At 53.0% G+C, this 25,119-nt stretch overlaps 1 protein-coding gene across 12 annotated transcripts in view; it reads right to left on the bottom strand.

Annotated features, from left to right (window-relative positions):
• The window catches only part of RAPGEF1 (Rap guanine nucleotide exchange factor 1), a gene marked incomplete at its 5' end in the record, with an annotated part of 140,750 nt that overhangs the window by 30,214 nt on the left and 85,417 nt on the right, over positions 1–25,119 (bottom strand). For 5 of the 12 annotated variants that reach the window (XM_082655755.1, XM_082655760.1, XM_082655751.1 and 2 more), the window contains 7 exons: positions 6,107–6,265; positions 8,612–8,814; positions 14,156–14,656; positions 15,766–15,949; positions 16,333–16,456; positions 16,896–17,048; positions 17,763–17,851. In XM_082655755.1, coding sequence (XP_082511881.1) covers positions 6,107–6,265; positions 8,612–8,814; positions 14,156–14,656; positions 15,766–15,949; positions 16,333–16,456; positions 16,896–17,048; positions 17,763–17,851 — 1,413 coding nt within the window. The remainder of the gene's footprint in view (positions 1–6,106; positions 6,266–8,611; positions 8,815–14,155; positions 14,657–15,765; positions 15,950–16,332; positions 16,457–16,895; positions 17,049–17,762; positions 17,852–25,119) is intronic. The other 7 variants (XM_082655753.1, XM_082655754.1, XM_082655762.1 and 4 more) reach the window with 2 other exon arrangements.

Here is a 25,119-nt window from a genome sequence, read left to right as displayed (position 1 = left end):
TAACCTTAGCTCTGACTTAAAACTCTGATCAAATGGTTCAGTTTCTCTATTCTGGTGCCTCCATCTCCAGAACAGGGGTAAACATTCCATCACAGAGCAGGAAGGAAGGGCCTTTGACAAGTCGACAAGCAGCTTGAAAACATGAATGTAAAGGCAACTGTCAGTGTAGGAACAGCACCCTTTGGGTTCACATCACACAGGACCTTCACGAGGACCAGGGGCTCCTTTTGGTACCCGACCAGTCGACTGTCACGGACTGAGTCAGACGTACACGTGCAGTGAGGGGCTGCAGGGAAGTTCCTGTGTGTGAAGCAGCCTGCGGGCGCTGACCATCCACAATGCCGTGAGCGCCAACAACAGAGTCAGGGAGCCTTCAGAAGGAGGGGCAGAAACAGCTGGGTGGAGTGGCTGCTGCTGCGAGCCCCTGGGGCAAGGATCCCCAAGCCCCGGTCCTGCTTCTGGGCTACGACCAGTCCCGCCTCCTCGCTCGGCCCTTGCTGTCCACAGCAGGTGCGCTAGGCTCACTCCTGGACTCAGGCGGTGACCATCTCCTCCAGGGTGGGGGCTCGGCACAGAGCCGGGCTTCTCCGCTACCCTGTGGGCAGCAGAAACCTGGTGGGTGCTTGGCTGCCTGTGCCTCCTGCCTCAAAGCTGTGTCTAGGCTCGGAGGGGCAGTGAACTCGGGCGTCACACTTCGGGGAAGCGATGGCCACACAAGCACCCCGGCTCGTTGAGGAAGGGCGGAAAAGCACAGGGTGAACTTCCCGGAGAAGCCAAATCATATTTCAAGGGCCCAGCAGACAAGAAGTGCCTGTGAGTCTCTCGGGCCAGAGAGCCAGCAGCCAGGGCCTCCTGGGTCAGCAGAGAAGGAAAAAGAGGAAGAAAGAGGGTTCTCGGCCACAGCCTGGGATCAGTGCCTCTGATTCGTGGGAACAGAGAGCCTCTCCCGTGATGAGTCCGCTCAGGTTGTTCTGATGAAATGCTCGGAAGCAGGGAAAGACGGCCGGGATGGTGGGGTGGGGGAGAGCTGGACGCCTCCCTGTCACCGCTCCTAGTCAGGTCAGCGTCACAGAGCACCTGCGACTTGCTGCTGGGCCTGACCCAGGTACAAAGTCCAAGAACATAAAAAGCCCAATCCCTACTCGCAGAGAAAGAGAGCCTGAGCCCTGCAGAAGAAAGAGAAACCACCCAACGCGGCAGCACTGTGCTAATTCCTCCCTTTTTACTGATGCCGGCGGGCATCTTGCACTACGTTATGCTCTTTATGTGTGTTTTCCCTTTAATCCTCCCGACAACTTCACGCCCCCAGTGACAGAGGAGGAAGCGGAGCTGGGGTGGCACGCTCAGGTCCACGCAGCAAGTAAGGACAAAGCCTGGTGGGGAAGGGACTGGGGGAGTGGGAAAGGGCCGGGACAGAGGAGAGAAGCCCAGGGGTGGGGTGGGAGGGGGGCAGGAGAAAGCGGAGGGAAGGCGGGGCCCGGGACAGGTGGGCGGCCTGGCCCTGCGGGGACGGGGTGACACTTTGGTCTGCCTGTGCTGCTTTGCGGGGAAGGAGGGCGGCCGGCTGTGGCGGCAAGGCTGGAAAGGAGGCCACGGTGGCCACACCGGGGGCGGCGATGGGGTGGAGAGAAGGACCAGCGTGGGGTGGGCAACGGGACGGGCCACAGGGCTTGGTGACTGGGTGTGCACGTGTCCCGTGAAAACGAGGCGCGTACGTGGGGCTGGGGGGACACGATGAGCTCAGTTCTCACCTGGTCAACTCAGTGGATGGGGGAACACGCACAGAAATCACCGGGACGGGGGGCCGAGGGCTTTGGCCCATCCCGCGAGGCAGGCGTGTGGCGGGGGTGGATCCCTAATCCCAGGGGGCCCAGAGTCTAGCGAGGAGACACCAGCACCTGCCCACTACGCTCCGTGGTGAGGCCCCCCAAAATGGGGCAGAGCCTGAGAGTCCACGGCTTCCGGGCACCTGAGTGGCCCCCGGGTTGCCTGGGCCGCAGCGAGCCGCAGAGGCGCCCGCAGAGACTCTCTGGCGGGCGGCATCATGGCCCTGGCTTGCCCGATGCTGATGGCACCGGGGCTGCTCTCCAGGAAAGCCCACAGAGTCGGGCAGGCCGACGGCACAACGGCCCCCAGGAGAGGTCAGCTCGGGGACAAACCTGCCCGTCCCTGGGCCCCAGTGCTGCCCACAGACACGCTCTCTTCTCTCAGAGTGAGTTCTCTCTAAGCAGGGCAGGAAGCCATAAGGAGAAGGTGGCAGCAGGAAGAAACAAGAGGCAGGCACGGGAGGCAGGAACACATTTTTCCCAGCAGGAGGGCACACGCTGTGCTGTGACGTGCTGAGCGGCCGGCCCGCTCGTGACTCCGGCCCACAATCCCTTTCTCACCCGGCTCCGTCGTCTCTTCTTTCCCACCTCCTCCCCCTTCCCCGTCTGGCCTCCAGACCTGTCAGAGTGCCCCGGTCTCCGGGATGCCTGTGACGGGAGGTCGAGGAGGGGGCTGGACAGAGCGAGTCTCCCCCGGCTGGGCCCTGAAGGACACACGTGCTGCGGCACGAGAGGCTGCGCCCAGCCCTCAGAGAGTCACTGTCAGCAGCTCCACACATCTCCCCCCTTTAAACTGAAGTCCTCAACATGACACACCCTTGACTCTGTTACCCAAAAGATTTTTAAAAACAGATGACAGTTATTACGGGTATTTCCGAAGTTCTTCTTAAAACCTGGGTCTTCTAGTAGTTTTACTTCTCCAGAATCATTTCGGAAGCCAAGATGGTAAAGAAAGTATTTCAGCAGATTCCTAGCATCCAGATAGATCTCTTGGTGATAGTAAATATCGGTTGGCAAAGAAAGGATGTACCAGAAAATAGTTCAGGAGACGGCGGAGCTTTCTAATGTCGCCGTTGCAATACCTGGAGGGCACTGGCAACCCCAACGGTTACTGACAGACTCTCAGTAACACCTTGGTCAAAGGTAAGGTGAATATGGACCCAACCCAAAACTTTCAAGATTGGCACCACTAGGGTTCAGAATGACAGAAAACGTAAGCCAGAGGAGGGAGATGGTGAGGAAACGGCACGTGGGACTTCAGGGTGAGGGGGGGAAGGGCTGGTGCTGGAGGGACGAGAAGCGGGTGGAGGTGGAAGGCGGGCAGCCAGCACGGGCTGGGCCGCAGTGAGAACAGGGCAGGCAGCCCAGGGGGTACAAGTGATGGAGGAGAATCCAGGGACAGGAGCAGACGCCAGCACCACGTCTGAGAGCTGTTTCTAGGAGGGCCCGCCACTCAAACCCTTACCAGTGTCACCGAGGGGCAGGCCCATTGCAAGGCCCAGCACAATCAGAACAGGAACGAGGGCGTCGGCCTCCCAGCCCGGGGGAGGCTGCGCCTAGCTCTCCACGTCATTCTGGTCTCACGGTCACTCATCGTTTCCCTGAACGCCTTCTCCTATCAAACTGGTCTTAATACCCTGGACACCACACGTCAGTCCGGCTGCGTGTCTCCTAGGATCACAGCGCGTGGCGGGAAGGACAGGGAGTCTGTGGACGGGGGGGCTAAGCAGACCCAGCTGGAGACTGCGAAGAGGAGGGTGGGCGCCAGGCAGGAACGGGAGCAGGAACGTCTCTGGCACACAAGTGGGGAAAGAGCTCAAGACTGGCCTGAGACCCGGAGGGCCGCACCCACAAGGCAGCTCGGGGAGCAGCTGGTCTGCGGTAAGGGGCAGGACACGTGGAAGGGCTGGCTACTGTCACTACCCTCCAGCCCACTCACCCAGGACCTCAGTCCTGCGTGCTTATACTTGAGACAATCTTCCTTCCAGAATGTATGCCAGGCCTTCCCGGCCTCATCTTCAGGCAGGGCCCTCGGTGTGGAACAACTTTGACTAGACTTCCCTGACCTTTATCTCCCTGAAATCCTAACTGTCCTTCACACCACCACTCAAGCGCCCCTTCCCCACGAAGCACCGCCTGGCACTGTCCTGGCTCCACAGACCATCTGCGACTCTCACGCTGTTACTCACACTCTGCCCGGGCTGGAGTCTCTTTTATGCCCAACTTATTCTGCCTACTCAATTGCAAGGGCTTCTCAAGGATGATGGGGCCATCCTACTCGCTCTGGATCCTTCTTGCTGCCTCACCCGCACTAGGAGAGGCTCCGTGCTTATTGAATTAAACTTATCCTGGGATCCTGGGAAGAGGGAACAAGAATGCTTTTTCAGCACCTACTTCATTTTACATTGAGCAATGCAGGTGTACTGCTCTACAATTCCCTTGGCAAGGTTTTCGATCTTCCTGTTACACGGCAGAAGTAACAGGTCACTGGACCAAGAACTGTGTGCGGTGTCTTCAGATCTGGCACCTGCTGTATTCCTATGAGGCGGCCCTTGGGAATTCCATGCTGGACTGACGACACAGGCCCAGGGACATTCGGGAATAAAGGGCTGCTCTGAGAGCATGTCAAAGCCCTTCTGTCTGGGGCTCATCTTAGAACGTAGCAGAGAATATGCGAAGAATACGCTGGTATTACACTAAGTCATTTCTCCGGGGTTTCAGCATTTCAAATGTCAAGTGTTGCATACATTTAGGCCATTACTAACAGCTCTTGAGGCCTGGAGGGACTTTCCTTTAAGTGAAATAAAGCACCTTTCTTAGCTCACTCCCCTCAGGCTCCTTTGTGGAGCTGCCGCTGAGAACACAACATTTCTGCTGCAAGATGCCGTAAGACTCCCCTACGTGCCAGGGCTGAAAACCATGACGTACTCATACCCAAACTTAATTAAAATGCCCTCAAATTTTCTTTAATTCCGTAGTAAACAGTCCAATGCATTGACAGTCTTCTACCCCAAACTACTCAAAAGGGATATTGTAGACACCCTTAGGAAAACTCACACTTACTTTCTGTTCACAGAGGGGGGGAAAACTGTCAAGAGCTGGGATTGTCTACAAGCCAAGTTTAGCAAGATTTGTGAAAGGAGCTTGCCAGAGGTGCGTGCTGAGGAAACAGAGGGCGTCTGTGCACCAGGGCAGGGCTGGGGGTGGGGCGAGTGGTGTTTAGCCTTTCTACAGCACGTATGGTTGGTGCCGGCTCTAAAAAGCTAGGCCCTAGCACACTGAAGGGAGGACTGCGCCCCAAGGGCCTCACAACGGGCAGGCGCAGCTTAAGCCGGGCGCTGGATGGCTCCCAAATACGGAAACTGGACAAGACCATACTGGGAACCCAAGCTTGGAGAGGTCTCCAAAAGTCACCAGGTCAACCTTGTCATTCATAGAGGGAAAGGGAAGTGCAAGCAGGTTAAGCCACTTGCCCAAGCTCTCCTGTACAGAATCAGAGCAGAGCCAAGACCAGAGTCCAGACCTCTAAGAGAAAGCGCAATAGTAATAAACTTTCTAGGCTTACTGTGTGCCTGGAAGTCTCCTGTGATTTTACTTAATCCTCCCATTCACGAACTGCTATAAGAGGCAAGGAAAAGTACAATCCCAAGGGACAGAAATTGAGGCCTGGGGAGGATAAACCGATTTTAAGTGGAGCCCAAATGTGCCCCCTTGCCAAGTTCTTTCCCCTGACATCCGGAGTTTCATTGGAACAGATTAATTGCGTCAGCACAGCCACACTACTAAGCTGTGTCCTAGGCAATGACAAACAGTTACTGTTGCTTTAAGCCACAAAGTTTTGGGGTGGTATGTTACGTAGCAAGAGTTAGCAAAAGCTAACTGATACAGCTCTCAAACTCAAACTCCGTCATGCTGGGTATAACCTGCTCTCTGGGGCTTTGCTTCCTACGTGAGGACTATTCCTTTTTAAACACAGAACACTACAGGGCTGACCCAAGGCCCAGTGTGAGAATGGAATAAAAAGGCCAAGACATCCCTGCCAGTTTATGCCTGGGTGATGACGTTCCAAGCGTGGCCGCTAATGATCCCCGCCCCACCGGCTCACACAGTCCTTTGGGCCACAGCCAGCCAACCACGCATACCCTTTCCCATCTAGTGCAGGGGCCTGCGGAGAGACAGAGCCGGCGATGGGCAGCAGCACACACGTCGGGAGGCAGGAGCGACAAGGGAAAGATCTCGCTCACCAGTTTCCCAGTAGCGAGCAGCAGGGAGCGACTCACCGAGGGCACAGGTAAGTTGCCGTGCCGGCTGAGAAAGGAGTTAGAGACGGACACACTGATGCCCTGAGTGGCACTGCCGTCCTCGGGAGTGAAGGCCACTTTAGTTTGCTGGACACAGTAGGAGACAGAGGAGAAGGAAGAAGCAGCATAGGAGGCCTGCTGGACAGAGGAAGGAGAGAGAAGACAGGGAAGGAGGGAGAAAAGCAGAGAACAGTCAGGCATGTACACATAAAGGCTAAACAGGCTGCTACCCGACTCTGCTGGGACATTCTGGAGAGGGATGGCTTCCCGGCCCAGCTCAGGGGTTAAGGATGCCTGCCAAAGGTGACCTGGGTGAGTGGGCACCCTCTTCACTTCTGGGTCCGCTGGAAGTGGCGGTAAGGTGGGAGGAGCCACACAGACTCCTCTGGGTGAGTCCCTGCCTTCCGCTTATTTCGGGCCCCAGACCCCCCTCTGTGGGGTGGCTGTGCTCCGGCAGAGTGCAGAGGGGGAGCCAGGCTGCCTGGGTTTAATCTGAGCCCCGCCATTCATGACCTGCCTGGCCCTGGGCATTACTCAAAGCTCTCTGTGCCCCAGGTTGTCATCTGTAGGATGTGGGGAACACGGTGCTGGGCGGTATGCACGGAAAGCACTTAGAACCAGCCTCCCTCGGCGCACGCGGGCCAGCAGGTGTAACCAGCACTCTCACTTCTGTCTGGAAAAATGGGGTCACACTTCTTGCGTCTGCCCTGGAGAAGGGATGCCAAGCAGCCGGCACAGGCCATGGCACAAGTGTGCCCAGGCTTCAGTCAGAGCTGGGCGCGGCTCCCAAATCTTCCACTTCTGGCAGTGGGCTTTGAGTCAGTCTCGCCAGCTCTCTCAGCCTCAGCTTACTTAAAATGGGGGTGCCAGGGGCCGTGGGGAGAATCGTGCGACACCATACGAAAGCCCCGGTGCTCACTCAGGGCGGAGGCCCACCTCCCGGGCCCCCGGCAGGCCTCTCCCCAGAGCTGCCCTCACCGCCGCCCTGCCACAGGTGAGGCCGTCTGACAGCTCTCTCACGCGGGCTGGGACTCGCGTGCGCTCCTTAGGGATCTCTCCCCAGCGCTCTGACGCCTATGGGCTGCACGGTAGAGAAGATGCCCAAGGCCGGCCGACAGGCGCGCCCCGGCAGGTGGGCACGAGAGAACTTCACATCTCACCCTAGCTGGCCCAGCTGTAACAAACATGTTAGGTAAGAGGTCCCGGGGGCAGGCATCTGTATTTCTGTGGGGACAATTTCTTCTTGAAATCCTAGAATCAACTTTCAATTTCTGTTCATATTCGGGCATGTTCAGGTGTCTGTGGGGTGAGCAGGACAGGTGAAAAACTAAGACCCTGAGCACAACTGCTGAAACACAGCTAGCTAGTGGCAGAGCTGCGACCCACGACTCCCAGCCCGAGCCTGGCCTTTCCTCTACTAGACCAGGCTGTCCCCCAAGAGGCTGGCTGTGGCTCTGCGGGGCCAGCCCCAGAGCCCGCTGAGTGTAGGCAGGCTCGGGGATGCCTGGGGCCAGGCATGCTCGAGGCCCGATCACAGCACTGCTGAGGCCCAGACAGTTTCGAGGAGTCACCCGGGGACCTTTGTCGTCCGGTCGGCAGCTGCCTCCCAGAAAAGTCGGGGCAGTACCTCACGTCCTCTCGCAATGGATAAAAGGCGGCCTGGCCAGCCACGCTGGGCCCCTCGCTGGTTAAATCACTACCAGATTGACCAGCGTAAGAGCAAGACAGCACATGTAGCTCTGATAAAGTCGGGTCTCCTCTCCTGGAGAACACGGCTGGATGGGACATTTGGATTCCACACCCTGACCAGAGCCCACTCAGTTAGTAAACTGGTGGCAAAGAGAAAAAGGTTGAGAGGCGCACCCGCCGTGCCCCTCGTCTGGTCCCAGAGCTTCACAGCCTGCCCACGGCTGGACAGCCTGCCTCTGTGCCACCTACACGGAGTCCTTACACAGGAGGGGTTTTTGAAGGACGAACGGTACGCCATGCCTGAAACACAAAGCGGCTCTGTGCAAAGTCATCCTGCTTCAATAGAGCTGGTTCTCACTGGGCCATCCCCGGCCAGGGCGGGGTGTTAAACCACTGGGCAGAGTGAGGCCCATTATGTAAATCAAGTCCACAGATGGCCCTACACAGACCGTGCCCTGTGCTCTGATTGAGTCCCTCCTTTCTGGGAGGTCTATATTGGAGCCAAAGAAGAGAGAAAAAGGACCGTCAACAGAGAAAGCAAACATTCTGAGTACAAGCCAGCCCCAGCTGCAGGGGCTGCTCTGGAAAAGAAAGGTGCCACCCCCCAGGGTGGGGAGATGGTGCAGCAGGAGACAGGCCGCAGCGAGGGCACGAGAGCACGGCCCAGAGCCCTGGCTCGGAAGGAGAGGTGCCGAAACCTGCCCCAGGACCATCCCAGTTCCTAGAGACCCGTCAGGATGAGAGACTGGTTGCTGGGGGTGGAACAGCGAGGGGCACCCGGGAGGGGCCGCTTACCAGCTGCCGCTGCTTGGGGGGCAGGGCGGGGGGCGGGGCGAGCTCCTGCGGGGCATCCCCGGCGCTGAAAGAGTCGCTGAAGCCATACACCTCCATGAGGAGCTTGTTCTTCTGCTGGTAGATGTGCTCCTTCTGCGGCGTCCGGTAGAACATGGCGGGCTGCGGCTCCGAGTAGTCCTCGAGCAGCTGCATGTAGGCCAGCACTGCGGACACAGGGGGGCACTGGGCTGGAGACCGCCGTGCACAGATCCCCACCCTACCCCCTCACAGCGGCCAGGGTGAGGGCCCGGAGAGCCCACTCTGTACGACACTACCACGCGGACACCCGTGTCAAGGCGATGTGAACCCTGACTTGGCGACCATGGCGTGTCACGGGGGGTCACGGTGGAGGTGGTGACGGGGGGCGGGGGTGGTGGTGGGGAGCCGTGTGTGCGGGGAGGGAGGGCAAGGATCTATGGGAACTCCCTGTACTTTCCGCTCAACGTCCCTGGGAACCTAGAACCGCTCTAGGGAATAGAGTCTGTTTTTAGAAAGGCGTAGGGGGCACTCCACTCCGTGCTGAGAAGCCCTCGGGGCTTTCCAGCCTCCCCAGGGCCGTGGTTGTGGGCCGTGCGCAGGGCTCAGGGCGCAGCAGGCGCCCAGTGCACGCTGCCCGCTCCTCTGGCTCTCTCAGTTCCCGGACCATGCTCGGGGCTTTCCACAGCGCTGTTCCAGTTGCTCTTCCCGCAACCCTGCTGCTACGCTGCCAGGCCCGACTCTCTCCCTCCTTTGGGCCTCGGGCTCAGGTTCCCTGACTTCCGTGGAGGCCTCTCACCGCCGGCTCTGCCCCAGCAGCCCCTCCTCAGCCCCGCATTCCCTTCCGTCGGAGGCCTTCCCACTGCGCATCACGAGCTAGCTGGGCTTTTCTCCTTCGTCTGATTTTTCTGAGCACCTACTATGTGTTGGGCCCTGACCCAGGTGCTGGGACTACACAGGGGCCAGCAAAGCGAATCCTTCGCCTGCGTGGTGCTCACACCCTCCCCAGGGAGACAGAAAACAGGCCGAGGTGCGGTATGCGTGTCCCATGGAGGACAGTGAAATGGGGTGGCGATGGGGGTGCTTCTCTAGAATAAGGGTGAGGACGGGTGGAAGAGGCTTCCCGGCCAGGCAGAGGTCCACAGCCAGGACGAGGGTCCGGTTGGCAGAGCACAGCTGGTGAGGGGAGAGGGATGACCCAGGAGGTTGCATGGGGCTGTGTGAACGGGGTAAGGAAGTGGGCTTGATGCTGAGTTGGCGGGAACCCACAGAAGCCCCCCACCCCCACCCCGGGTGTGCCCGGAGCTGCTTCGTCTTGGGAAGACGGTTCTGGGCGGCTGTCTTGCTCAGGTGAAAGGCCGCGGTGGAGGTGGGGGTGGGGGTGAGTGGTTTGGTTCAGGAAGAATCTCCGAAGCAGGTGCAACAGGACTTACTGCCTCTCACTCAAGAGCTGAAGCTGCAGGAGGGCAGGGACCTTGTCCGTCCTGTCCGCTGCTGTATCAGCGGTGCCTAACACACAGTAGGCATCCACACATATTTACAGAATGAACGAATGAAGAGAACGCATGTCCCCCCCGCATCTGTCCCTGCTCAGTGACTTGCTGAACCAGGCTGCAGCCCCGGGGGCGGGTCTTGCAGAGCACCCGCTGGGTAGGCGAGAAATAACAGTCACTAAGCTCAGTTCTCCCCCTCCAAGCCCAGAGGTTCTATGGAACATCCTCTGTACAGAGGGACGAACAGTGAGAAAAGAAGTGCTCACACTGAAACATAAGGATCCTCCTCTCTACAAGCCCTTTAAGAAGCCCTAGCCCCGGTGCTCTGTGACCACCTAGAGGGGTGGGATAGGGAGGGTGGGAGGGAGACGCGAGGAGGAGGGGATATGGGGATACATGCATAGCTGATTCACTTTGTTATAAAGCAGAAATTAACACACCATTGTAAAGCAATTATACTCCAATAAAGATGCTAAAAAAAAAAAAGCAGCCCTAGCCCTTGCCACTGCGGCCATCTGTCGCGGAGCCGCGGCCTCACGGCGCAGCTGCCTGCACCTGCGGCGCCCGCACAGCGGGCAGGCTCCCTCACCGGCACTGTGGCGCCACCGACGGAGGTTTTGGCCACAGGCAGCGGCTCCGCGGCAGGTGTGAAGCCCTCAGCCCTCCCGTGAGGGCATCAGCGTATACTTTATTTGTGACTTTTGGAGGCTAGTGATCCAAGCCCATCTTCTGAGCCAGGCCTTTCTGAAGACTCCAGAGGGTTCTGGGAGAAGTGACAGTCTGGACCTGACAGAGCCGTCATCTGGTGTCCGTAGCTGTGAGGCTGGACTGGAGCAGAAGCCCTTTCTCCAACCCCAGTCTACCTCTGTGGATGGGATCTCGCACTTTCCACTCCCTGTCGCAAAGTCGAGGTCAAGGCAGGCCGGAACTGCTCCGCCCTTCCCCTTCTCTAGGTAGCGGAGGAAGCTCCTGGGTGTTAGGGCATCCTCTATACAGACGCGTGTTTGGAGGGAAAGGCACCGTTGCGCCCCTCAATACCTGCGTCAGAAATAAGTACTAACTTATTTACAGAGTTACCGCGCACGAACTAAGAGGGAGGTGAAGGGATGCGAGCACCTGCTAGGTGAAGCCAAAGTTCAGACACTAAGACACCACGGCAAGAACAAGTTTGCAGGGCTTAACTTCGTATTTTCAAATAACCAGAAAGTTGGGCTTAACTGGAGACCTAAACCAGTCGGAAATGAAAGGACAGAGATACTTTGCTGGGGAAGGCAGCTGTGAAGGTAGGGAGATGGTCTTTTTCTTCTCTGTACCTCAACGGGGGTCAAGGTAAACAGGAAATGCCTTTCTCCAAATACGTCTTTCTAGCACCCTTCACTGAAAGAAGGGTTCAAAGTTACCTTCTTTATTTAAAGGAATCAGTAAGAACATCTCAGCTCCAGAAAGCACAGAGTGGAGCTTGGCTGTAAAAGGTGGTTTCCCCCATAAAACCAGTGCTTCTCAAAGAGAAGCGCAGCTTGCAGTCCCCCTGGAACCCCACATCGCCTTTTCGCTAACACTGCACAAGCAATACCACTGGGTTCCAGGGCAAGATGCAAACCATGAAGATGACCCCAAATGCCCACGAATTTCTCCCTAAGGAGCCTGAATGCAACCGCCTCTGCCTGACCCAAACCGAAAGCTTCAGCAAGGCTGCGATCTTTTCAGGAGCGCCATGAACTCCTTGATGCTGAGGTCCTTGTAGAGAGCTGCTAACCAAGCACAGAGAAGCAGCAGCGATGGTCGCCACCTTCTAGAATCAAGGAGGACCAGTCCACTTCAAAGGTAGCCCAGCACAAGGGCCCAGAGACTACAGACGCCGGCATCACTGGGAAGGCCCAGTGGGCACCTGGGGCTATGGGCAGACAGCGATGAGGAAGCTTGTCTGGCACAAGGGGCTCCCAGGGCCGGGGACCCTCGGAGCAACCCACAGGACGGGGATGCTCTCTGACGCCGAGGCTGCGCGTGCACAAGCTCTGTCCAGCGCTAGCCAAGTATAAAGGTGATGATTATCTCCTCCTTTCCTTCAGAGCAACTCTGTGAGGAGTTTTCTGCGGGGCTGCAGATTGGAACTCTTCAAGGGTCCTCTCGGGAAGTGAAGAGCAGACTTGAGACTAGGACTAAGCCTCAGGGAGCCTCAAGTCAGGGGTCCTTTCACAGGGCACCGAGGAGACCACCAGCTGCGCAGGGGTTCCTACTGTAAGCGGGCACAGGGCTCAGGGAAGTGGGGGGAGGCCTTCCTCCTCAGCCTGGGAGGCAGTGAGCTGAGCTAGGAAAACACCGCTCAGAAACCCACATCTGCCACCCACTTCCTTGCTGATCTGATCTTGGGCAGAGGCTCAGTTCCTTTGAGCTCCAGTTTCTTCAGCTATAAAAAGCGGGCTAATGACACCCGGCCAGCCAGGAGGTTGGTAAGGACGAATACGACAGAGTATGTCAGAGTATGTCAAGGGTGCCACACCGGAAGCGCTCAGTAGATTTTAAAGGTTTGCAGGCACAAGAGCTACAGACATTTACAGATGACATAGAGCCTAGAAATGGATGCCTAAATTAATAGGAAATATTTTCAGCCACAGGAGACTTGAGGCTATTCAAAAGGCAACAACGGACGCCTCCCCCTTTCCTTTTCTTCTCTGCCTGAAGCCGGCTGCCCACACCTGGTCTAAGAGCTCAGAGGGCGAGGCTCCTGGCTCCCCAGCCAGGCGGCACCACAAGTCTGCTGTGGTTTGCACAGATGCAAGCCTGTTCTTGGTCTGGGTCCAGAAGATTCCTAGGAAAGGACAGGCAAGGGTGCGAGCCCTCAAGGGCACGCTGCTCAGTCAGGCCAGGTGGGTGGAGGGGAGAGGCAATGGCTCTTTAGACACCTGTGCGTGTAGACAGGCGCAGAAGGAGACGTTCCTGGCGTTGCCGCCTGCAGCTCCCTCTACTAGCGGCCTGGTTTCTAGTGAGTGAACTTACGTGACAGACGGGAACATCATCATTAGCCCTACAGAGCCAGCTCTCCCTCCAGCTGGGGGACCATACCACCGAGGCCATTATACAAGCTGGGCGACACCCAGTGCGGTAACTAAGGCCAGGTCTCCCCTTCTGAGAATGGGCCGCTCTCGGCAGGGCCAGTCAGACGCTCTCACTTGGGAATTTGGAATGGATACTCAACTTCCAGGTCACAGAAGTCATCTGCCGGATGTTTCCACTGAGGCCAGGGAATCCTGGGGCTGTGGGCTGATGTGGCCACACACATATTGAAACACTGACAGCCAGTCTGCCCAAGGAAGATGAGGCAGAGCCGTGCCGGTGACATGGGGAGAGGGCGGGGCAGAGAGACAGGCAACACAGAGCAGTCGGGGAGCCAGCAGAAAAGCAAATCCCTGCAGAACTCTACATAGGACCTTGGAAAATATTCAAAATACAAAAATCCGAAATTTCAGCTCTACCCCTGGGCCCTAATAACATCATATATCAGATCATCTGGTCCAAGAAGTGTCCTCAGCAACTCCAACCAAGCAAATCTCAGATTCCAAGTGGTGACGTGACATTTCAGCGTCTGCAAACAGAACACAGAGCGGTACCAGGGTTCTCTCTAAACAGCCCCCTGCATTTCAGGGAGCCTTAGAAAACCCCTGTGGGTGCGATCAGGGCTATTTTAATTCAAATGTCTGTTCTGCTTTACCCAGAAGCAATGCCGTGATATTTGTTTCTCTCTGTCACCACGTGTTCGGGCCAGAAGGTCAACTGACTGCCATCTACAAGAGGCCAAATACTCTGTGGAGACCAGACCTGAGGTTCTGTCGAGACCAAAAGGAGATGTCAGCTTATCAGGCTTTAAAAATGATCCCCAGTACTGACAACGCAAGGCTCCTGTAAGTGTCCACATACCTGTGGTTCTACCTTTTATGAAATTACGAGGCCACTGGTTTGATTCTGATCTAATGTTTCAATAAAACACCATTTTAGGTTACAAAAGGTGCTTCCCGACAATAGCTCAACAAAAGCTTACTGTGTTTGTTTTTCTTCTCTGGTAGAGGAGGAGGTTTTTCTGGGTCACCCGTTGATTCAGGAACAGTGAAATCACCCACAAATTCAACAGAGGCTGAGGAACCTCCTTGCTGAAAGGGAAGAATAGCAGCAAAGGGCGTGAAGGGGACGGACTGGACCGAGGCTGGGTTCTGCAGGTCCTCCTCGGAGATGTTGTCGTACTGCGAGGGATGCCGCTCGTAGGACGCCCTGCAGCCAGAGCTGTCCCCCGTCTGGGAGGCCGCACTCCTGCGCTTCTTCTCGGGAAGAGCAGGCGGCACATCCATCTGCTGCCCTGGGGCCGAGGGCCCCTCTGGCTGGGGACAGCTGCCCTGAGGCAACTGGAAAGGATGGCCGAGAAACGGAGACCCAGACTCCCCCAAGGACTCTGGCAACGGGCTGAGGTTACAGGCCACTTGCTGAGGTATCTGGTCTGCGTTAGAGAGGTCTTGCTGGAGGAATTCGTAGTCAGGGTCGTAATGATCTGCGTTCACAACAGGAGAAACATACTGTGAGCCACCAGCCCCCACAGAAAGAAAAGCTCCCACGCTTCTTCCCTGACCCAGCGCTGCTCATTAGAGTGACCAAAACACATCTCCCATCTCATCCGCAAAGACTCTCACTTTACTTTATATTTTTCATTTTTCTCCTGCTTATAAAAGTAAAACCAGATGGGAATTTGACTGTTTGCTATCCAATTCTTTGTACTTTCCTGGATTTTTAAAAGTTTCTTACTTAAAAAAAGAAAAATGCATGACCACTGTAGAAAAGGTGGCCAAAAAACCCTATTGAGAAAATAAAAATCACCCACAATCCCATAATCTAACTATAATCTCTGCTTACTACTGGATATATTTCCTTAAAAGTCTTTTTTCCCTTGGATTTTTTTTCCTTTTTAAACTCTGAGAAAACACTATATAAGTGGTCTTGGATTTTGTCCGCTGATCACTATATCATAATTGGTTTTTAATACAGCTATGTATTATTCCACCAAATGGATGTATCATAAGTCTCCTGATTTCCTATCACTGAGTAGTAGATTCTTTCCAGTTTATCATCATTACTCTTAATAATGCTGAGATTAATGTCTCTGGACAGAAATCTTGCCATAAATCTCTGATTATGTTCTTAAGATAAACTCTCAGAAGTGAAGTATCTAGTTCGCGGGACATGGACAGCTCAGTGCTCTGTAGGCCTCCTGCCAAACTGCACGCCAGACCCTCACTGGGCCCCACCGCCCGAGGCCAGCTCCCTTGCCTTCGCCCTCCGTCAGAAGTGGGCAGGAGCTCTGAGCACAGAGGGCTCTGAATTCTGGCAAAGGGAGTCAAATGACACACTGACAGACTAACTGAAGTAACAGCTACCATTTCAGTATCTCCCATGGGGTTTCACACTGCTACTCCATTTAAACTTTCAACCCCCTTCAGAGGCAGACACTGGTATCCTCATTTTGCAGATGAGGAAACTGAGGCTCGGATTTTGAGTGACTTGGCCAAGGTCAACAGAGCCAATGACTGGCATCACTGTCTGAGCCCAAAACAGCCCCGGAGAGACGATGAGCCAGCAGTGGTGGCCGCGACGCCGGCAGCTCACCTAGAGTCTCACAGCTTGTGTTCCGGGAGCACCGCCCGCTGTCCCTGTCCAGAGACGACAGCTGCTCGTCCGACTTGCTGAGCTTGCCTATGCTGCTGCAGGGGGACAGGCGGGGCGACTCGCCGCCATATGAGTGGCTGCCGCCCGACAGTCGTCTCTGTGCGTAACAGTCCACGTCAAAATCCTCCCGGCAAAAACGAAAACAAACCAAGTCACTCCTGGGAAATGGTGGCAGAGGCCAGGGGAGGGAGCCGGTACGTTTACTCGGAGAAGGAGATACTGGCAGGCTCAGCAACCTGCTGGAAAGGCCCGTCTTTGCTGTAGGCTGTGAACGCCACTTCTGCGCCTCCTGAGAAAGAGGGCCTGTGCCAGCGCTCAGAGCTCAGTGTGAGGGAGGCCCTGGGGCCGGTCTCGGCCTCCCCACCCCGTGAGGGAACTTCCACCCCAGTGCGGAGAGCTCCTCCTGACCAACGCCAGGGACTGAAGACCACTGGGTTTCTCTCAGCTTCAGGAACCAAATCCCCAGACCTGAAGCCTTCCTCTGCCTTTCTAGATGGAGCTAATTACCTGCCTATTAATTCCAACAGGCAAACTGGAGCCACTGGTGGCTCGACTCATGGGGGCCACGACGGCCACTCGGGTAGGGGATGGAGCCGACTGTCTCTTCTTCGGTGGCAATGCTGGTGGAGGACTGAAACAGAGCAAGGAACCCTATCAAACCAGACACCCCACAAAATGCTTTAAACAGATACTGGGGTATGGGAGGTGGGTTCTTTCATTATCAGACACTTCACACCTGCTTTTCACACTTTCAACTCCCATCCCATCAGTGCCAAAAAACTAGTATCCAAAGTTCTTGCTTTTCTTTTCGTAACAAATGGTACCAGTTTTTGCTTGGTTAAGGCTAAAAGGCAAGCGGTTGGGAGTTCTCAGGGTGCGGGGCAAGGGAGGGCGCTGGGCCAGGCTCACGTCCTCTGGAGACGCCCCTCCAGAGGAAGGTCAAACCGCCAAGGTGCCTAAAGAGCAGGTTCTGACCCTAATGGCACCGTCTTCTTTTTGGCTCATCCTACCCATCCATTCATGAAATTATGACATAAATAGAGGAGGGTGCTAGAAAAACAGAAAATTACCTATTATCAACCACACGAATGCCAGGTAAGGGGGGTTTGGGGGGCGCGACCTCTTCATCCGTGGAATCTGGGAGCCCCTCGGACGACTGCGACAGGCCGGTCGTCTTGTTTAGAATCTCCATCTCTCGATCTGTCAAGGGGAGCTCAGACTGGCTGGAGAGTTGAAGAGAACTCGGGGTTACAGAAGGCCACAGAGAAGGTCCTGAGAGCATGAGGATGTGACCAGGGCAGGGAAGTCATGGGGGGACAGGGACGGAGGTGCCCTGGACACAGAGCTGACACTGTGCCCTGGGCTCCAAGGCAGAGATGGGGTTTCAAGTCTGGTTTGATCACCCACAAACAGCAGAAGCTTGGCCAAGTCCCCCTGCCTCTGCACCTCAGTTTCCTCATCTGTAAGAGGAATCTCTGGACTAGATGATGTTCTAAAATGCTCCAAGTGTAGGTTTTATATTTTTACTAGGGGCTTGTAGTAGAAATTATTGCAAGGCCCTATAACTGTCCACATTACCCTCAGTTTCCTTTCTTGATAAAGTTAAATGCTCTCAGGTCAAACCCCTAAAACCCAACCCTTCAAAGTTCTTTCTAATTATGGGAGGAAGCTGGTCAAGAAAAGTACAGGTGGGTTTTGACATCACACACTATCCTTAGAAAAGGTCACGCTGTTAACCTGGAGACCAGGCAATTCTTCAGAACGGGTGTGAGCTACACACACTTTAAAGTAATGCAGGCTCTTACCCAGAATTCACTGAGAAGGGAATGTGGGCCTCACAGGGCCTGCCTGATGTGGGTTCCGGACCTGGCTCCCCTTCTTTCTCAAGTGTAGATCAACCGTGACCCCAGATACTGGAGGGTCTGGTCAGCACTCACCCGTCTGGTTTGCAGGCTGGGGAACTGGGTTTCACTGGGCTTGTTGGAGACGGATGCCCCTGCTTCTCGATGGTAAGTCTGACAAGCTCCTACATCCCACACAAGAGAAAAGCAGTGAGACACGAGGAAGGTTCCTCACCGTGAATGTTCCCAACCAGGTGGGTCAGCTGTCTGTCCTCCACTGCCCACAGATTCCTCACTCACCATAAGTGCGAGTATGATTTGACTTAGGTAATCTGCCTGGCTTCCCAAAACGTCTCCTACCCTCCAAAAATACCTGCACAGCACATCGAAAGCTTCAAGTGCATAAAGGCACTTCCTTTTGGAAGGGGGAAATGACAAGCCCCACTGTCTCAGAATGACTAAGTTCATCACACAGACCAAACTCCTGGCAGAACAACTGCCAGTCGGTTTGTGGAGGAAGAACTACTACCCTTTAGTTCTCTGAAGCCATTATACGATGTGCAGGACGCTGCTTACTAACAATCAAACCTCTGGTCTTGGGGAAGGTGGTTTCCCAGGGTGAGCTGGCCATGGGTGTGGCAGCAGCTGGTATCCTGAAATGACTGGTGGAAATCTTTGTCGATGGACAGAAAGTTTAGGGCATATTACCCAGCAGAGAAATGACTTTAGAAAATATTTTTTAAATAGGAAAAAAAAAGGTGATTAGGGCCTACTTGGTTTTTCCAACTAGAATGCATCTTCCTCCAATGTGATGAGTTTTGGTGATTGCATACACCATATGAGAATCACTCAAAACTACAGAACCTTCCCACCACCCTCTCCAGTCAACCTGCCCCATCACAACCACTTTTTCACTTCTGTTTCTTGGATCACTTCTGCCTAGAACTTGAAATAAGTGGAACCATACAGTATGTACTCTTTGGTGTCCATCTTCTTTTTCTGAACAGCTTTAGGCCATAAAATTCAGCCTTTTTTTTTTTTTTTTTTTTTCCTGTACGTGGGCCTCTCACTGTTGTGGCCTCTCACGCTGTGAAGCACAGGCTCCGGACGCACAGGCTCAGCGGCCATGGCTCACGGGCCCAGCCGCTCCGCGGCATGTGGGATCCTCCCGGACCGGGGCACGAACCCGTGTCCCCTGCATCAGCAGGCGGACTCTCAACCACTGCGCCACCAAGGAAGCCCAAAATTCAGCCATTTAAAGTGTGCAATGCAATGGTTTTTAGTCTGTTCACAGTGTTCTGCAACCATCAACACAATCCATTTTAGGACTCATTATTACTTCCAAAACAAACTCCGGACCTTTCCGTGGTCCCTCCTCATGTCTCCCCAGCCCTCCCGGACCCACAACTACTAATCCATTCTCTATCTCTATTCGTCGATCCTCTTTTGCTCAGTGTAGACACCCACGTCTCTGTGTGCATGAGTAGTGTGTTCCTTGATGTTGCTGAGTTGTATTCCAGTATATGGATAAACCCACAATCTCTTCATTCATTGCCCTGTTGATACACACCTGGGTAGGACCTACCTGTGTCACATGAGAAGTTCAGGCTTTCAGCATGAACATCTATTTCTAAAGTTACAGAGGAGGCAGCAAGGGAAGAAGGTGGGTAATACAGCAGTGTGCCCCCAAATCAGACTGCAAAGCCTCTCCCAACTCAAAACACCCCACACAGGAATCCCGACAAGTGTGGTAAGGCAAAGAGTTACTATGATGGATGGAAGTAATGCTTTGGATAGCTTATCTAAAAGATGACTTGTCAGTATACATAAAAAGCTTTAAATATTTGCATACGTTTTATAGTAATTTAGCCCAAGGAAAATGACACGGATGTGTACAAAAATTAAACCACAAAGAACGTTCACTGCAGCATTCCGTGTAACAGGTAATCAGACGACTCAATATTCCATAATTAAATATTCAATACTAGGTACTGATTACATAAATTAAGATAGACTTAAACAATGGACCATTATATTACCATTAAAAAAACTCACAAGAGGGCTTCCCTGGTGGCGCAGTGGTTGAGAGTCCGCCTGCTGATGCAGGGGACACGGGTTCGTGCCCCGGTCCGGGAAGATCCCACATGCCGTGGAGCAGCTGGGGCCGGTGGCTGTGAGCTGTGGCCGTTAAGCCTGCGCGTCCGGAGCCTGTGCTCCGCCACGGGAGAGGCCACAACAGTGAGAGGCCCACACACGGCAAAAAAACAAAACAAAACAAAACAAAACAAGAATATATGATAGCGTTGAAAGACAATACAATGTTAAGTGGAAAAACAGCCCAGACGGTACACTGGTGTATACACAGTATGTTTTGGAAACAAAACAAAACCAAGAACACACGTATAGGAAAAAATATGGCTATGAAACACCCCTTATTTTCTTGTTTTTGCTTCTCTGCTTTTTCTTACTTTGCTACAATGAACATGTATTACTTCTGAAATACGAATTAAAAGAAAAATAAGGCATACTCCATATAATCAGAATCAGTGTCACCCCACTCTGTAATAGTTTCGATGCCTATTCCTGGAGAAACGTGGAGGGTTGAGATCGCCAAGAATCAAGTACTGGAAGAAGAAAGGAGAAGGTTGGCATTTTCCTGTTATCACCATCTAGGAGTTAAACATAATCTCGCAAATATTTAAGGAACAGCTAACTAGCTGGTGATTACAGACAAGGTGGAGAGACAAGAGATGACGTAATTAGAAGAGAGAGCAAGTGGCGTGGAGGCAGGCCCCCTGCACCCCATCGCCTAGAGGAGGGTGGGGAAGGCCGTTCATCCAAGAAGCCCATCACCAGGCCACACAGAAGAGCATCACGGCATCAGAGGGAGTCAAAGTGCCTTGGAAGCGCCACACTCAAGCTCACTCTCTTTACAAGCAGGGCAAAGGAAAAGGGAGGAGCCTGTACGCTTGCATCTGCTGAGGCAGGACAAAATTCCACTAATTCTTCATTGATTCCTGAGCAATTATAATTAGAATGCCATCTTTCTGGAGAGGCAGCTGTGTGAACTCAACTAAAGAACGATGGCGAAAGAACCGTGCAATGACAGGCACACATGTGCAAGTGGGCACCCGAATTCCAAGACAAAGTCAGATCCCAGAACTTACCCTCCTTTACCCCAGGCCCAAAAGACCATCACAGGAGGGGGCAGCTTTCCATATTCACCACGACCTTCCAGCCCAAACACAAACACACCAGCCAGAAGGTCTTTCACTCTCAGCCTGGCTTCTCTCTCACAGGCAGAAGGGCACCCTTAGAATGTGCACGTACCCGGCGACCGTGCCAACACCCTCATCTCCTTCAGAGCCGACCGTTTGTAACCTGGCCAGAGCTCAACTCTCCCTACTGAAGCCAGATTTCTGAGAGGATGTCAGACTTTCCAATCCTCCTGAGGCACAGGTTAGGAAAGACTGAGAGAGACGGCACATGAGGCTGTGTCCAGAGCCGGCAGCTGTAAACCAGACAACCGCCAGTTCACCGAAAAGCAGTTTTCAAAGCCCGAAAGGTACCCGGAAGAGCACCTTTCTAAATACACAATACTTTATTTCCATGCTCATTTTACTCATATTGAGAGTGATCACAGAGACACTTCCATCTTAGATGACCTTCATCCAGTCAAAGCACAGCTCGGTGCTCAGGTAAGAAACAGTCCTATCTGTTTTTGTCTCCTCGGCCCCTGCCCGGCAGAGGGGACACGGGCTGCACGAGGAGAGGCCCAAGTCCTCCAGGTTCACGTGGAGAGAACACGCACTTTAACTGGAAAGCGCCCCGCCCGCAGCCTGGGCCCGCTGCCCCTGCTCAGGCCGCATCCCGACCTGTCACTGTCTGTCCTCTATCACCATGGGCTCCTGTGCTTATGGCCATGACATGGCCCCTCTACCGGTGAGTGGTCCTAAGATGAGTTCTTCACCAAAGACACTGGGTACAGGCCAGTGGGGAGTTTCCTGTAACTGAAGTGGCATAATGCAGTCACAGGGCTGTCCAGCCCCAGTATGACCTTTATGGTGACAACAAGGGACCTTCCCTGCCCACATCCTAAGCGGGGCTGAGGCAGCGACAGAGCAGAGGAAGTGCCTTCCTTCTCACATGTGCTCAGGGAGACAGAACACTAAAGCACACGAGGTGCCAGAGTGCACTGGCCTGGCGGCGACTCCTCACGTCAGCTTCTGGAGGCTCACAGCAGCCTGAAAACAAGGCAGCCAGAGGAGATCTCAAATTCCACCCTGAAAGATGCTGAAGAGACCAGCCCAGAAGCAGTGCCAGGCCCGGATGGCATGAGGGGAGGGGCATAATTTTAAAACTGGGCACTTGTGTCTTCAAAATAATGAGTTGGGGCCAAACACTACAACTCGAACAATAAAAGTTTTCAGGGTTCACCCCCAAAAAAGGCCCTAAACAAGCTTACAGATTATTGAAAGACCTTCTCTTGACATTTGTAACTAAGTAGAACACGTGTGGGCCCAGAAAGGAGATGCTGCTGCCACAACTCCTAGCTGGATAGGATGTCCTTCTACTCCCAACACACTTGAGAATGAAAAAGCAGTAAATGTTTGGTACAGTTCTTCAGGTTAGCAGATTTACTAGAAAAAATACTTAGTGAACTGCTCAGAAAGTAGGCTGGGGAAGGCTTATCTTAGTCTAAGCCACCCTATTATTTTGAAAAAACAACAACAAAAGTACCCGTAAACCCTGAGCGTATGAAGCTGAAATTGGAGCGTGATGATTTCTCTGACGTATGAAAGTATATCCACAACATTCCTACATGGCAACTTCCTACTACACATAACCCGCTGTCTCTTCCCCCTTTCTTCTTCTTCTTCTTCTTTTTTTTTTTTTTTTTTTGCAGTGCGTGGGCCTCTCACTGTTGTGGCCTCTCCCGTTGCGGAGCATAGGCTCCAGACGCGCAAGCTCAGCGGCCATGGCTCGCGGGCCCAGCCGCTCCGCGGCATGTGGGATCTTCCCGGACCGGGGCACGAACCTGTGTCCCCTGCATCGGCAGGTGGACTCTCAACCACTGCGCCACCAGGGAAGCCCCCCCCTTTTTTCTTCCCTCTCCTTCTCCTCCTTTGTAAAGCTGTGGAATACTCAGACCACTGCACACAGGAAATACTCAAATACATGCCACATAAGAGGGACCATGTAGACACACCAAGAAGAACTATTTCAAATGACTGCAAAATGATGGATAATCTGAAGGTCAAAAATAACTTTGAAACATCTTTAATACTTTCTAATAATCATACTGATGGAGGTGGTTAGTGTTATTCTGAGACTGTTGTGTTTGTATTGTGAAAAAACGAGTCAAAAACAAATGTTGATATTTTTTAAAACAGGGATTTTCAGTGTGGGAGGAAGAAAATTAAGATATAAGCTTGATGAGGTTAAGTAAAAACCAGTATAAACTCAAGATGTATTTTCTCTTAAAGAAACTAAACATGTGATCAATGAGTAGCAATGAGGAACCCTGGAGTGAGGTCTCTAAACATCATTCCCCAATAAAGGGAACCAGAGCTCCTTAAAGGAATGGCTGATTCCAGGTCGGTGGTAAGAAATGTACAAGGTAATTATAACTCAATAATTAAAAAAAGATAAATAACACAATTTAAAAATAAGCAAAAGACTTGAATAAATATTTCTCTAAATAAGATATACAAATGGCCAATAAGCACATGAAAAGATGCTCAGCATCATTAGCCATCAGGGAAACGAAAATCAAAAACCACAGTGAGATACTACTTCACACCCACTAGGACGGCTACATCAGAAAAAGCCAGTGATAACAAGTGCTGGTGAGGATGTAGAGAAATTGGAACCCTCATGTACTGCTGGTAGGGATGTAAAATGGTGCAGCTGCTTTAGAAAGTAGTCTGGTAGCTTGTTACGAGGTCAAACACAGAGATGTTATATGACCCAGCAATTGCAGTCCTAGGCGTATAACCAAGAGAAATGAAAACATACACCCACACAAAAACTTGTACCCGAGTGTTTGCAGCAGCATTACTCAAAATTTGGAAACAACTGAGATGTCCAAATGTCCATGAATAAATAACATGTGGTATATCCATGTAATGGAATATTATTTGGCAATAAAAAGAAATGAAGTACTGATACATGCTAAAACACGGATGAACTTCGAACACCTTATGCTAAGTGACAGGAGCCAGTCACAAAAGGACCCACAGTATATGATTCCATTTATATGAAGTATCTAGAAGAGGCAAGTTTAGGGACTTCCCTGGTGGTCCAGTGGTTAAGACTCTGCGCTTCTACAGGGGACGCGGGTTTGATCCCTGGTCAGGGAACTAAGATCCCGCATGTTGTGTGACATGGTCAAAAAAAAAGAAAGGGGCAAAGTTATAGAGCCAGAAAGTTCGATTAGTGGCTGCCTAAGGCTGGGGGAATGGAGAGAAATGGGGGCAGGGTATGGGGAGAGTACAAAGGGTATGGGGTTACTTTCTGAGGCAATGAAAATGTTCTGAAGTTGACTGTGGTGAGGGCTGCACAGCTCTGTGAATATACTAAAAATCACTAAATCGTTTTAAACTGGGTGAACTGTACGGTATGGGCTTTATATCTCAATAAAGCTATTACCACATACACACACAAGTAAGTAAGATGAACCTGGAACACCTTTTCATATCCCAAAGTGAGAAAACGATCAAAGACTTCTGGGGTCACGTCAAAATGAACTCAGGAAACAATCTGAAGAAGCTGTCACTGTTCAAAGATGGGACTTGAGCATCACTAAGGATAATAACTGCAATGGACGGGACATATAAACTATGTTTATTTACATCCCTGAGTTCAGAATGCTATATTAAAAAACTCAATCCAGGGCTTCCCCGGTGGTTCAGTGGTTAAGAATCTGCCTGCCAATGCAGGGTACACGGGTTCGAGCTCTGGTCCGGGAAGATCCCACATGCCGCAGAGCAGCTAAGCCCGTGCGCCACAACTACTGAGCCTGCGCTCTAGAGCCCACGAGCCACAACTACTGAAGCCTGCGTGCCACAACTACTGAAGCCTGCGTGCCTAGAGCCCGTGCTCCGCAACAAGAGAAGCCACCGCAATGAGAAGCCCGCGCACCCCAATGAAGAGTAGCCCCCGCTCGACGCAACTAGAGAAAGACTGTGCGCAGCAACGAAGACCCAACACGGCCAAAAATAAATAAATACAAATAAATAAATTTAAAAAAACCCCAAAACCTCGATCCAATGGTCATGTTAGATGATACTAAGAAACACTCATTTTGATAACTGGTAAATGAAGGAAGGAATTAAGCACTGATCCTGCCTTTCCCCCTGAGAATTATAACACAGGATAACCCTGACTGACAAGGGGAGGTCTCTTTTAGTGTATTCCAGCTAAGGAATGAGGAAGGGATGGCAGAAAGAAG

The sequence above is a fragment of the Grampus griseus genome (genome assembly GCF_964374135.1).
Source record: "Grampus griseus genome assembly, chromosome: 6".
Taxonomy (NCBI): Eukaryota; Metazoa; Chordata; class Mammalia; order Artiodactyla; family Delphinidae; genus Grampus; species Grampus griseus.
The sequence above is the reverse complement of the archived record's forward strand: the minus strand, read 5'-3'. Positions and strand labels throughout refer to the sequence as shown.